This window comes from Phocoena phocoena, chromosome 1 (assembly GCF_963924675.1).
Source record: "Phocoena phocoena chromosome 1, mPhoPho1.1, whole genome shotgun sequence".
Lineage (NCBI taxonomy): Eukaryota > Metazoa > Chordata > Mammalia > Artiodactyla > Phocoenidae > Phocoena > Phocoena phocoena.
In genome coordinates this window covers 68,236,934-68,251,585 of record NC_089219.1, presented here as the reverse complement: position 1 = coordinate 68,251,585, position 14,652 = coordinate 68,236,934, and the positions used below count along the sequence as shown (strand labels likewise).

At 37.6% G+C, this 14,652-nt stretch overlaps 1 protein-coding gene across 2 annotated transcripts in view; it reads right to left on the bottom strand.

Moving 5' to 3' along the window:
- The window catches only part of NEXN (nexilin F-actin binding protein), a 40,354-nt gene extending 26,353 nt beyond the window's left edge, over window positions 1-14,001 (bottom strand). Inside the window, exons 1-4 of one of the 2 annotated variants that reach the window (XM_065885541.1) lie at window positions 13,939-14,001; window positions 12,309-12,500; window positions 12,034-12,112; window positions 11,800-11,948 (exon numbers count right to left, since the gene is read on the bottom strand). In XM_065885541.1, coding sequence (XP_065741613.1) covers window positions 11,800-11,948; window positions 12,034-12,112; window positions 12,309-12,500; window positions 13,939-13,965 — 447 coding nt within the window. In that variant the 5' untranslated portion in view covers window positions 13,966-14,001. The remainder of the gene's footprint in view (window positions 1-11,799; window positions 11,949-12,033; window positions 12,113-12,308; window positions 12,501-13,938) is intronic. The other variant, XM_065885533.1, reaches the window with a different exon arrangement.
- Between the last annotated feature and the right edge of the window lie 651 nt (window positions 14,002-14,652).

Here is a 14,652-nt window from a genome sequence, read left to right as displayed (position 1 = left end):
TAATATACAATACATAACAGAGTGAGAAATGACAGAAAGGTGATTTAAATAACACAATGTTTGAGATCTCAGGAAAAGGAAACATAAGCAACAGGAAAATGGAAAAAGTTAGAAAGTAAAAATTCAGATTGTTTATTGTTTTAATTTGATTTTTAACACCAGTGAAAGAGCTGGAAGTAGTTTGTTCCTCACTCAGTCTAAGGGAATTCTGCTATACCTTGTCTCATACTAGGAACTGGGCTGGCTAACTCCCTGTTCTCTCATCATCCCACTTTTCTATATTCTCTGTCAAGAAGAAATAATACATATTATTAAGATACCAAATTTCTTGAAAAAGAAATTATTCTGAACAAATCATTTATTAAAAATAAGTCTATTTTGTATCTTAATAGTTTATTTTAAATAGCTTTGTTCAGAATAATTTGCTTTGTTACAGAATTATTTATTACACTGATTTGTTGTGTAAATAAATGATGAAGGTTTTATTGAATGATAAATGATACTATGAAAAATTTTAATGAATCTGTAATAAAATAATTACAAAATTATTTCCCTTCAAAAGAGTGTTAACAATTCCTCTACAAATCATGTTAATCTCAATAAAAAGTTCTAGGAGATATGGTGAGAAGTGAGACATTGAGAGCATAGGGAAGAAAAATTCTAAATTTTTTAACCCCAAATTTCTTTTTCTTGTTGCTACAACCTTCTCAGATTTTTATTAGCTTACAGTAGATAATAAACTATATTTAGAATAGTTTTTCTTTGTTTAGTTGGGTGTTTTTTTGTTATTTTTGCTTTATTCTTTGCTCATTTTAAACCATTATCAAAACAACAAAAGATAGAATTTTTTTTCCGTTGGGTTTCAACAAACAAAGAAAAAGATGAATTTGCCTAAGTGGCCATGGTCTCAGTATATTCATAGAGAACTAAGATATTCAGTTCAATTATAGTGCTAGCTTTCAGAAACTACCATTGAAGATCTGCTTCCCAATTCTTTCTTTTATTTTTTACTTTTTTTTTTTTTTTTTGTGGTACGCGGGCCTCTCACTGTTATGGCCTCTCCTGTTGCGGAGCACAGGCTCCGGACGTGCAGGCTCAGCGGGCATGGCTCATGGGCCCAGCCGCTTCGCGGCACGTGGGATCTTCCCGGACCGGGGCACGAACCCATGTCCCCTGCATCGGTTCAACCACTGCACCACCAGGGAAGCCCCCAATTATTTCTTTTGATTTATGGAAAGAAAACTCCTTTTGCTCCTTCCCAAATCAACTTCCTTTCTCCCCTTTCTTTTCAACATCTCAATCTCCCACCAATAACCTCTTTTTCCAAGTTGTTAGACATTAACCTTGTCCATCAAAATATCCTCAAAGATAACCAGATTATACCAAATTAAGATTCTCCCCCAAATTTTATTGGTCTTTGATTCCAACATCCAGTATACGAAGTATGCCTATTTTTAATTTATCATAATATCCTAGAATCTCAGAACTGGTAATTATCTTAAATGTTACTCAGCTACCTGTCTGACTCAGGAATCTTTTCTATAGTGTTCTTGAACATGGACTTATACAAGAGGATTTTTCAAACAAACATTAAGACTCTTCTTGACTATGTCGTGCCTTACTTCTTATATTCAAAGATAGATTAAATTTTATTAGATTTGAGTGGAAAATGTATTTAATTAGGTTTTAAAATTAGACTTCCCATATTTGCAAGATGAAATTACTATTAATAGTTTATATTGCTCTACCGACATATTCTCAAATAATTTAATAGGCTAAAAATTTTATTAACCAAGATTCTCTCGCACCCTGCCATGTAGTATCCAGGGTTACTAAAGAAAGTGGTTCTTTTTCGTGATTAGTTTTCTTCCATCTCTCTCTGAGTATCCTATGTCTTCATCATATTCAAATTCACCTCAACACACATATTTCTTCTTTTTGAAACCACTGCCATATTCAGTTCTCGGGGTGGTAGTGTAATCAGTGCTTTTTGGAAAAGGGCACAGACTTAAAAGAGATAGACTAACCCCATGTGCATAATCACCATTTCCTGCCAAACACCATATATTTTAATTATATATTTTATTACCTTATTTTACGATTTGTATTATAAATATAATTACATATAGTGATATATTTTATATATAACCTAAAATATTCATTTATTATATATTGTATCCCCTTATTATAATAAGGGAACTCCCTCCTTATAACTGTATTCCCTTGTGAAATTTCATTTCTTTTTTAAAAAAATTAATTTTTGGCTGCATTGGGCCTTCATTGCTGTGTGCAGGCTTTCTCTAGTTGTGGCGAGCAGGGGCTACTCTTCATAGTGGTGTGAAGGCACGCGGGTTTCAGTAGTTGTGGCTTGTGGGCTCTAGAGCACAGGCTCAGTAGTTGTGGGCATGGGCTTAGTTGCTCTGTGGCATGTGGGATCTTCCTGGACCAGGACTCAAACCTGTGTCCCCTGCACTGGCAGGCAGATCCTTAACCACTGCACCACCAGGGAAGTCCGAAACTTCATTTCAAAATGAATACTAATCTTTGATGACTGGAGGTGGCAGAGGTAAAGTACACCAACCTTTCTTCAGACAAAGAGATGCAAAGTAATAAAATATAGGAAATTCCAATTCTTTTCTGTAATTCATCCGGCATATGACATTATTTGTCACCATAAAAATGGCTGTTTGTGCCATAAAAGTGGTTATTTGCAAAGTCAGGGTAAATAAATTTCTTTGACATGCAAATACAGCATATGCTTTGCCTTCTTTGTCACTTAAAAAAATTTTTTTTGTTTGGTTATTTTTTTGGCTGCACTGCGTGGCTTGCAGGATCTTACTTCTCTGACCAAGGATCCAACCCTGGCCCCGGCAGTGAAACCACCAAGTCCTAACCACTGGACTGCCAGGGAATTCCCTGTCATGTTTTTTAAAGAAAAGTAGTAGAAACTGAAAGAAGCATAGCAAATAGATTTAAGGCACTTAAAGAGTAGGCAAAAAAGAGCCAAGTACAATCTCACAATAAAAACGGTTATGAAAGGGGGGACCTTGAAGATGGCGGAAGAGTAAGACGCGGAGATCGCCTTCCTCCCCACGGATACACCAGAAATACATCTACACGTGGAACAACTCCTACAGAACACCTACTGAAGGCTGGCAGAAGACCTCAGACCTCCCAAAAGGCAAGAAACTCCCCACATACCTGGGTAGGGCAAAAGAAAAAACAGACACAAAAGAATAAGGACGGCACCTGCACCAGTGGGAGGGAACTGCGAAGGAGGAAAAGTTTCCACACACTAGGAAGCCCCTCCGCGGGCGGAGACTGCGGGAGGCGGAGGGGGGAGCTTCGGGACCGCGGAGGAGTGCACAGCGACGGGTGCGGAGGGCAAAGCGGGGAGATTCCCGCACAGAGGTTCAGTGCCGACCGGCACTCACCAGCCCGAGAGGCTTGTCTGCTCACCCGCCGGGGCGGGCGGGGCTGCGAGCTGAGGCTCGGGTTTCGGTTTCGGACGGAGCGCAGGGAGAGGACTGGGGTTGGCGGCTTGAACATAGCCTGAAGGGGTTAGTGCACCACGGCTAGCCGGGAGGGAGTTCGGGGAAAAGCCTGCACCTACCGAAGAGGCAAGAGACTTTTTCTTCCCTCTTTGTTTCCTGGTGCGCGAGGAGAGGGGTTTAAGAGCGCTGCTTAAAGGAACTCCAGAGACGGGCGAGAGCCGCGGCTAAAAGCGCGGACCCCAGAGACGGGCGGGAGACGCTAAGGCTGCTGCTGCCGCCACCAAGGGGCCTGTGTGCGAGCACAGGTCACACTCTCCACACCCCTCTTCCGCGGAGCCTGTGCAGCCCGCCACTGCCAGGTTCCCGGGATCCAGAGACAACTTCCCCGGGAGAACGCACGGCGGGCCTCAGGCTGGAGCAACGTCACGCCGGCCTCTGCCACCGCAGGCCCGCCCCGCACGCAGTGCCCCTCCCTCCCCCCTCCACCCCCGGCCTGAGCGAGCCGGAGCCCCCGAATCAGCGGCTCCTTTAACCCCGTCCTGTCTGAGCAAAAAACAGACGCCCTCCAGCGATCTACACGCAGAGGCAGGGTCAAATCCAAAGCTGAGCTCCTGTGAGCTGTGAGAACAAAGAAGAGAAAGGGAAATCTCTCCCAGCAGCCTCAGAAGCAGCGGATTAAAGCTCCACAATCAACTTGATATACCCTGCATCTGTGGAATACCTGAATAGACAAGGAATGATCCCAAATTGAAGAGGTGGAATTTAGGAGCGAGATCTATGATTTTTTTCCCTTTTCCTCTTTTTGTGAATGTGTACGTGTATGCTTCTATATGAGATCTTGTCTGTATAGTCTTGCTTCCACCATTTGTCCTAGGGCTCTATCCGTCCATGTTTTTTAAAAAAAAATTTTTTTTTCTTAATAATTAATTTTAATTGTAATAACTTTATTATACTTTACCTTCGTTCTTTCTTTCTTTCTTTCCTTCCTTCCTTCCCTCCTTTAGACAATGAATCATCCCAAATTGAGGAGGTGGTCTCTGAGAGCAAGATTTATGATTTTTTCCCCCTTTACCTCTTTTTGTGAGGGTGTATGTGTATGCTTCTGTGTAAGATTTTCTCTGTATAGCTTTGCTTCCAACATTTGTCCTAAGGTTCTATCCGTCCCTTTTTTTTTCTAAATATTTTTTAATTCAATAACTATATTATACTTCATTTTATTTTTACTATATCTTCTTTCTTTCTGTCTTTTTTCCTTCTTTCTCTCCTTCCTTCCTTCCTTCCTCCCTCCCTCCCTCCTTTCTTTCCTTCTTTGCTTCTTTCTTCCTTCCTTCCTTTCCTACTTTCCTTCTTTCTTTCCTCATACTTCTACTAATTCTCTCTACATTTTCTCCCTTTTATTCTGAGCCGTGTGGATGAAAGGCTCTTGGTGCTCCAGCCAGGAGTCAGGGCTCTGCCTCTGAGGTAGGAGAGCCAACTTCAGGACACTGGTCAACAAGAGGCCTCCCAGCTCCACATAATATTTAACGGCGGAAATCTCCCAGAGACCTCCATCTTAACACCAGCACCCAGCTTCACTCAACGACCAGCAAGCCACAGTGCTGGACAACCTGTGCCAAACAACTAGCAAAACAGGAACACAACTCCACCCATTAGCAGAGAGGCTGCCTAAAATCATAATAAGGCCACAGACACCCCAAAACACACCACCAGACGTGAACCTGCCCACTAGAGAGAGAAGATCCAGCCTCATCCACCACAACACAGGCACTAGTCCCCTCCACCAGGAAGCCTACACAACCCCCTGAAACAACCTTAGCCGCTGGAGACAGACATCAAAAACAACGGAAACTACGAACCTGCAGCCGGCAAAAAGGAGACCCCAAACACAGTAAGATAAGCAAAATGAGAAGACAGAAAAACACACAGCAGATGAAGAAGATAAAAATGCACCAGACCTAACAAATGAAGAGGAAATAGGCAGTCTACCTGAAAAAGAATTCAGAATAATGATAGTAAGGATGATCCGAAATCTTGGAAAGAGAATGGACAAAATGCAAGAATCAGTTAACAAGGACTTAGAAGAAATAAAGATGAAACAAGCAACGATGAACAACACAATAAATGAAATTAAAAGTACTCTAGATGGGATCAATAGCAGAATAACTGAGGCAGAAGAACAGATAAGTGACCTGGAAGATAAAATAGTGGAAATAACTACTGCAGAGCAGAATAAAGAAAAAAGAATGAAAAGAACTGAGGACAGTCTCAGAGACTTCTGGGACAACATTAAACACACCAACATTCGAATTATAGGGGTTCTAGAAGAAGAAGAGAAAAAGAAAGGGACTGAGAAAATATTTGAAGAGATTATAGTTGAAAACTTCCCTAATATGGGAAAGGAAATAGTTCATCAAGTCCAGGAAGCACAGAGAGTCCCATACAGGATAAATACAAGGACAAATATGCCAAGACACATATTAATCAAACTGTCAAAAATTAAATACAAAGAAAGCATATTAAAAGCAGCAAGGGAAAAACAACAAATAACACACAAGGGAATCCCCATAAGGTTAACAGCTGATCTCTCAGCAGAAACCCTACAAGCCAGAAGGGAGTGGCAGGAAATACTGAAAGTGATGAAGGAGAAAAACCTGCAACCAAGACTACTCTACCCAGCAAGGATCTCATTCAGATTTGATGGAGAAATTAAAACCTTTACAGACAAGCAAAAGCTGAGGGAGTTCAGCACCACCAAACCAGCTTTACAACAAATGCTAAAGGAACTTCTCTAGACAAGAAACATAAGAGAAGGAAAAGACCTATAATAACGAACCCAAAACAATTTAGAAAATGGGAATAGGAACATACATATCGATAATTACCTTAAATGTAAATGGACTAAATGCTCCCACCAAAAGACACAGATTGGCTGAATGGATACAAAAACAAGACCCTTATATATGCTGTCTACAAGAGACCCACTTCAGACCTAGAGACACATACAGACTGAAAGTAAGGGGATGGAAAAAGATATTCCATGCAAATGGAAACCAAAAGAAAGCTGGAGTAGCAATTCTCATATCAGACAAAATAGATTTTAAAATAAGGACTATTAAAAGAGACAAAGAAGGACACTTCATAATGATCAAGGGATCGATCCAAGAAGAAGATATAACAATTGTAAATATTTATGCACCCAACATAGGAGCACCTCAATACATAAGGCAAATACTAACAGCCATAAAACGGGAGATCGACAGTAACACATTCATAGTAGGGGACTTTAACACCCCACTTTCACCTACGGACAGATCATCCAAAATGAAAATAAATAAGGAAACACAAGCTTTAAATGATACATTAAACAAGATGGACTTAATTGATATTTATAGGACACTCCATCCAAAAACAACAGAATACACATTTTTCTCAAGTGCTCATGGAACATTCTCCAGGATAGATCATATCTTGGGTCACAAATCAAGCCTTGGTAAATTTAAGAAAATTGAAATTGTATCAAGTATCTTTTCTTACCACAACGCCATGAGGCTAGATATCAATTACAGGAAAAGATCTGTAAAATATACAAACACAAGGAGGCTAAACAATACACTACTTAATAATGAAGTGATCACTGAAGAAATCAAAGAGGAAATAAAAAAATACCTAGAAACAAATGACAATGGAGACACAACGACCCAAAACCTATGGGATGCAGCAAAAGCAGTTCTAAGGGGGAAGTTTATAGCAATACAAGCCCACCTTAAGAAGCAGGAAACATCTCGAATAAACAACCTAACCTTGCACCTCAAGCAATTAGAGAAAGAAGAACAAAAAAACCCCAAAGCTAGCAGAAGGAAAGAAATCATAAAAATCAGATCAGAAATAAATGAAAAAGAAATGAAGGAAACGATAGCAAAGATCAATAAAACTAAAAGCTGGTTCTTTGAGAAGATAAACAAAATAGATAAACCACTAGCCAGACTCATCAAGAAAAAAAGGGAGAAGACTCAAATCAATAGAATTAGAAATGAAAAAGGAGAAGTAACAACTGACACTGCAGAAATAAAAAAAATCATGAGAGATTACTACAAGCAACTCTATGCCAATAAAATGGACAATCTGGAAGAAATGGACAAATTCTTAGAAATGCACAACCTGCCAAGACTGAATCAGGAAGAAATAGAAAATATGAACAGACCAATCACAAGCACTGAAATTGAAACTGTGATTAAAAGTCTTCCAACAAACAAAAGCCCAGGACCAGATGGCTTCACAGGTGAATTCTAGCAAACGTTTAGAGAAGAGCTAACACCTATCCTTCTCAAACTCTTCCAAAATATAGCAGACGGAGGAACACTCCCAAATTCCTTCTACGAGGCCACCATCACCTAGATACCAAAACCAGACAAGGATGTCACAAAGAAAGAAAACTACAGGCCAATATCACTGCTGAACATAGATGCAAAAATCCTCAACAAAATACTAGCAAACAGAATCCAACAGCACATTAAAAGGATCATACACCATGATCAAGTGGGGTTTATTCCAGGAATGCAAGGATTCTTCAATATATGCAAATCTATCAATGTGATAAACCATATTAACAAATTGAAGGAGAAAAACCATATGATCATCTCAATAGATGCAGAGAAAGCTTTCGACAAAATTCAACACCCATTTATGATTAAAACCCTGCATAAAGTAGGCATAGAGGGAACTTTCCTCAACATAATAAAGGCCATATATGACAAGCCCACAGCAAACATCATCCTCAATGGTGAAAAACTGAAAGCATTTCCACTAAGATAGGAACAAGACAAGGTTGCCCACTCTCACCACTCTTATTCAACATAGTTTTTGAAGTTTTAGCCACAGCAATCAGAGAAGAAAAGGAAATAAAAGGAATCTACATCGGAAAAGAAGAAGTAAAGCTGTCACTGTTTGCAGATGACATGATACTATACATAGAGAATCCTAAAGATGCTACCAGAAAACTACTAGAGCTAATCAATGAATTTGGTAAAGTAGCAGGATACAAAATTAATGCACAGAAATCTCTGGCATTCCTATATACTAAGGATGAAAAATCTGAAAGTGAAATCAAGAAAACACTCCCATTTACCACTGCAACAAAAAGAACAAAATATCTAGGAATAAACCTACCTAAGGAGACAAAAGACCTGTATGCAGAAAATTATAAGACACTGATGAAAGAAATTAAAGATGATACAAATAGATGGAGAGATATACCATGTTCTTGGATGGGAAGAATCAACATTGTGAAAATGACTCTACTACCCAAAGCAATCTACAGATTCAATGCAATCCCTATCAAGCTACCACTGGCATTTTTCACAGAACTAGAACAAAAAATTTTGCAATTTGTATGGAAACACAAAAGACCCTGAATAGCCAAAGCAATCTTGAGAACGAAAAATGGAGCTGGAGGAATCAGGCTCCCTGACTTCAGACTATACTACAAAGCTACAGTAATCAAGACAGTATGGTACTGGCACAAAAACAGAAAGACAGATCAATGGAACAGGATAGAAAGCTCAGAGATAAACCCATGCACATATGGTCACCTTATCTTTGACAAAGGTGGCAGGAAAGTACAGTGGAGAAAGAACTGCCTCTTCAATAAATGGTGCTGGGAAAACTGGACAGGTACATGTAAAAGTATGAGATTAGATCACTCCCTAACACCATACACAAAAATAAGCTCAAAATGGATTAAAGACCTAAATGTAAGGCCAGAAACTATCAAACTCTTAGAGGAAAACATAGGCAGAACACTCTATGACATAAATCACAGCAAGATCCTTTCTGACCCACCTCCTAGAGTAATGGAAATAAAAACAAAAATAAACAAATGGGACCTAATGAAACTTCAAAGCTTTTGCACAGCAAAGGAAACCATAAACAAGACCAAAAGACAACCCTCAGAATGGGAGAAAATATTTGCAAATGAAGCAACTGACAAAGGATTAATCTCCAAAATTTACAAGCAGCTCATGCAGCTCAATAACAAAGAAACAAACAACCCAATCCAAAAATGGGCAGAAGACCTAAATAGACATTTCTCCAAAGAAGATATACAGAATGCCAACAAACACATGAAAGAATGCTCAACATTATTAATCATTAGAGAAATGCAAATCAAAACTACAATGAGATATCATCTCACACCAGTCAGAATGGCCATCATCAAAAAATCTAGAAACAATAAATGCTGGAGAGGGTGTGGAGAAAAGGGGACACTCTTGCACTGCTGGTGGGAATGTGAATTGGTTCAGCCACTATGGAGAACAGTATGGAGGTTCCTTAAAAAGCTACAAATAGAATTACCATATGATCCAGCAATCCCACTACTGGGCATATACCCTGAGAAAACCAAAATTCAAAAAGAGTCATGTACCAAAATATTCATTGCAGCTCTATTTACAATAGCCCAGCGATGGAAACAACCTAAGTGCCCATCATCGGATGAATGGATAAAGAAGATGTGGCACATATATACAATGGAATATTACTCAGCCTTAAAAAGAAACGAAATTGAGCTATTTGTAATGAGATGGATAGACCCAGAGTCTGTCATACAGAGTGAAGTAAGTCAGAAAGAAAAAGACAAATACCGTATGCTAACACATATATATGGAATTTAAGGAAAAAAATGTCATGAAGAACCTAGGGGTAAGACAGGAATAAAGACGCAGACCTACTGGAGAACGGAATTGAGGATATGGGGAGGGGGAAGGGGGAGCTTTGATAGGGCGAGAGAGAGTCATGGACATATACACACTAACAAACGTAGTAAGGTAGATAGCTAGTGGGAAGGAGCCGCATGGCACAGGGATATTAGCTCGATGCTTTGTGACAGCCTGGAGGGGTGGGATAGGGATAGTGGGAGGGAGGGAGACGCAAGAGGGAAGACATATGGGAACATATGTATATGTATAACTGATTCACTTTGTTATAAAGCAGAAACTAACACACCATTGTAAAGCAATTATACCCCAATAACGATGTTAAAAAAATTTTAAAAAAAATAAGAAAAAAAAAAACGGTTATGAAAGACAATATACTGTGAAGACGATGTTGGGATAGTTGTTAAAATACTGATGACAGAAGGAGGAGAAACTAAAATGATTTCATGACATTTTATCTATATGTACCATTATTTAGGTGAGACGTTTATTTATAGCCCCCTTACTTTGTACCAGGCACTGTACTAAGTGCTTTGCATTTATTAACTCATATAATCTTATTAAAAACGCTAGGAGATATACCATTATTGTCTTGTTAAGCTCAATACATTGATCATCTCTTTTGATCCTACAGTGTAGACAAAGTTAAAGTACATAAGCAATATAACTGTCTTCTGTGTCTTTTTTCTATGTCTCTATGACAACAGATCGTTTATAATATAAAACAGATATCAATATATTAAAGAAATTTTTGTGAATTGACCAGTTCTTTACTTAATAAAATGTAATTATGACTATTAGAATTTCAAGTTTCTATGTCATTACACACATGAATCATTTGGAGAGATTAGCTTTTTCTGGAAATTAGGTCAGATTCTTGAGTATTTTAAAATACTTACCAGCTTCTTAGGTCTCATGCTCTGAGAAGAAAATATATGGGAATTCTAAGTTCATTAAGAGACTATATAAAATCATAGTAATAATGTTTTTCTCCCTCTAATTTGTCCTCTGTGGCTATGGGCAACAGTAATGGCTATATGAAGGAAATGACTGTCACACATTTCTCCCTTCTACTACCGTCCCCAACTTAAAATACAAAGCTAAGCCAGCTAATAATACCATTATTGAATAAAATGTGACTTGAATTTGTTTCAAATAATTGAGTAGGAAGATATCCTAATTAAGCCTGTGTTTGATAATAACCAGCAAGTATTTTTTGATTGCTATTAAAAGACCAGCATTTTGTTATATGCTTGTGGATAGTTTATGTGTGAACTTGCCTTATATCTTTGTAAAATTCTCTAATGTGTCAAGAAAAATAAGGAATGTGGACAGTGTAAGGAATGCAGAGAGAATGATAAGATGGTATATAACAAAAGTCATCTCAGTATTCAACCTTGAAATAGGCACTTTCTGCCCTTATCCTTCTAGGCATTTGATGTTAAATATTTGTGCTTAAGATCTTATTTCCATGTTAGCTACTATTTAATAGGTTTATGTTATATTAAAATATTTTGATTAGGCAGCATACTGATTAGTTTTACTCTGTACAATTAGTTTCTGAAGCAAATACCAAATTAATATCTAGTGTATACCTGCTCAGCCCTTTTTGCTAATTCACGTTGTATCTTCCTCTTTTCTAACATATCCTGCTCAATTCTGCGTTTTCGTTCCTCTTCTGTTCTCTTCCTTTGTTCCTCTTGTCTTTGTTTCTCCATTTCAGCAAATTTACCTTTAACAGTTCCTAAGAATATATGAAACATGTTTGATATTTTGCTATGCTTCCTTTTCTGCAATTTTATTTACAATTTGCCCCTCAAGTGTCTTACCTGTTAGCTTTGGGACGTAAGCCTTTTCTACTTTAGAAGATACCTCTTCCTCATCATCAGAAGCAAGCATTTCTTTAATCTAGATGGTTAAATAAATTAATATGAACATATCCAAACTTTAGACTAGATCACATTATATGCAGAGTTTGCAATTAGCTTATAAACACAGAAAATATTAATTATAGTTAATATGAAATGTGGTTAATGTGAATAACAAATAAAATGTAAAAGATGAAAATGAATATTTGCATGAGAATAAAATAAAATAAAATAACCTCCTGCTTTCTCCTGTTCCATTCTCTCTCTCTAATATATTGTTCTTTTCTTCTTTGCTTTTCGGTTCTAGATCTCCTTTGATTTCTTTCTTCCCTGGCTCTCTGCATGGCTTCAAACTTATCCTTTACATCACCCTTGCCAAGTTTTGGCACATAGGTTTTTGGTACAGGTTTAGATGAAGAAAGCAGAAGCTTCATTAGAAGAAAATAAAGAGAAGAAAGTTAAAAAAATAAGAAAGGAAGAAATTAGGTAAAGGTAGATCAGAATAAGCAATATAAGAAATACTTATTGAAACAGACTATAGATAGAAATGAGTTGGAAACCTTTATTTGTATAATCGGAATCTGATTAGATACTTTCTAAAGTCTAAGTATGAAAAATGAAATTACAGAAAATATGAGAGTAAAAATGTTATTAATATAAAGCAAAGAAGTCCCATTTTGTAGGTGTGTTCCACTGAAGCTGAAGGCTAGCAAAATATAAAAACTGAAGACTGGATTCCAATTTAAAACAACCTGTATTTTATTGTCCTATTTCATTACATTAAAGATTCAGATTTTACATCTCTTGCTTAAAAGATACCAAGACTAATTTTAATAAGTTAGATGAAGTTGAAAACAAAGCAAAAAGTTTAAGACTAATTCACATAAGCCTAATTCTTGCTTGTTTCCATATCTAATATCAGCAAAACTGAAGGCCTTTACTTCTCATTTGTGGCTGAGGTGAGCCAAGGTCTTTGTGCACAAGCAGTGATTTTTGTTGTTACTACTGCTATACTGCCCATCTAGAACTTCTTTAAACCCTAGTTGAAAATACGTAAAAATGCTGCATCATTCCAAGTAGGAGGTGCCCTGAGAGGAAAATTCCTAAATAACAAAAGAGCTTTCCAAAGAAGGAGGAATCTGTTAAAAGACTAGAGAAATGATTTTCCTCCATCTGAAACCAGGAAAGCAAATTATTTTCATCTTTTTGAAAATTAAACTGATCTCTAAAAGAAGTTTCAGAAAATAAAACTTCATTGCCTCAGAACACCAAACCCTTTCTTCTAGTGATAATGGCAAATTGCATAATTAATCTGTGCCATACCCAGCCCCTATTTTATTTTCTACTTATGGTACCATTGGCCATTTTAAGGTTTTTTAAAGTTTATAATTTTGGGGTGTCAGCAACTGATTTCTTCTTATTACAATTCTCAGTAACAACAGCCAAGAACCAGAAAAAGGCCTAAGATAAGTTTAATTGCAGATGCTAGAAGAAGTAGCTAAGAAGGATCCTCACCTGAGAGTGAATTATCTCTTTCTCCTTAAAGTATATACATCAATTCTGTCTTTTTAATACTGAAAAAATAACTTCTAAAATTTATCAAGGTATTAAAATCTACTCAAGATGCCAGACATCACATCCACTTCACTATCACTCACAAAACTTAATAATCATGCTTCCTAGATAAGAATCCAAACGAAAATACTGGGCCCAAGACCAGCCTGTAAATTTTACCTCTTCTTATGTTTTACATCTTGACACTATGTCACTATGAACTCCTGTGAATGACCTTTCCACCAGTTGCCCTTTTCAGCAATTCTACAGTCAACCCTATGATTCCCCCATTTTTTAACTTTTAAGACTTACCTCAGCCTTTTGAGAAATATCATTCATGTTTGCTCTATGCGGTCTTGGGGTGATTATGAAGCTTTGTAATTTTTTTCACCTGAAAAAAATATATTAGTATTGAATAAGAATTTTAATGCCTTAATTTTTTAATATGCTGTGTATTTTTTTAAGAGAAATAGCACGTTAATTGCCCCTCAAAGAATAATGACATCATCCAAGCAAGTAATAAATTATAATAACCCTCAGCTTTTCCCAAGATTCAGGGTATAGAAGGTACAAGGTGCAAGGTGTTAAAAGATTCTTGTAAGTTTACAGCCCAGAATAACTTAGTGAACGTATCAAGTACCCTTGCAAAAAATTTGTATTCTGCAGTTATTGGATGTATTATTCTATAATTATCAATGGGGCCAAGGTGGTTGATTGTGTTATTTAGGTCTTCTATGTCTTTACTAAAAAAAAAAATTGGGGGCCTAGTTCTATCAGTCTTAAACTATATGGAATTTTCTACTCCTTTATTATTTTATTTAGTTTTGGCTGTGTCCGGTCTTAGTTGAGGCATGTGGGATCTTTGTTGAGGCATGAGGGATCTTTTTGTGGCAGCGCAGGCTCTTCATTGTGGTGTGTGGGTTTTCTCTTCTCTAGTTGTGGCACGCAGGCTCCAGGGCACATGGGCTCTGTAGTTGTGGCGCGTGGGTTGCAGAGCACGTGGGCTCTGTAGTTTGCAGCACGTGA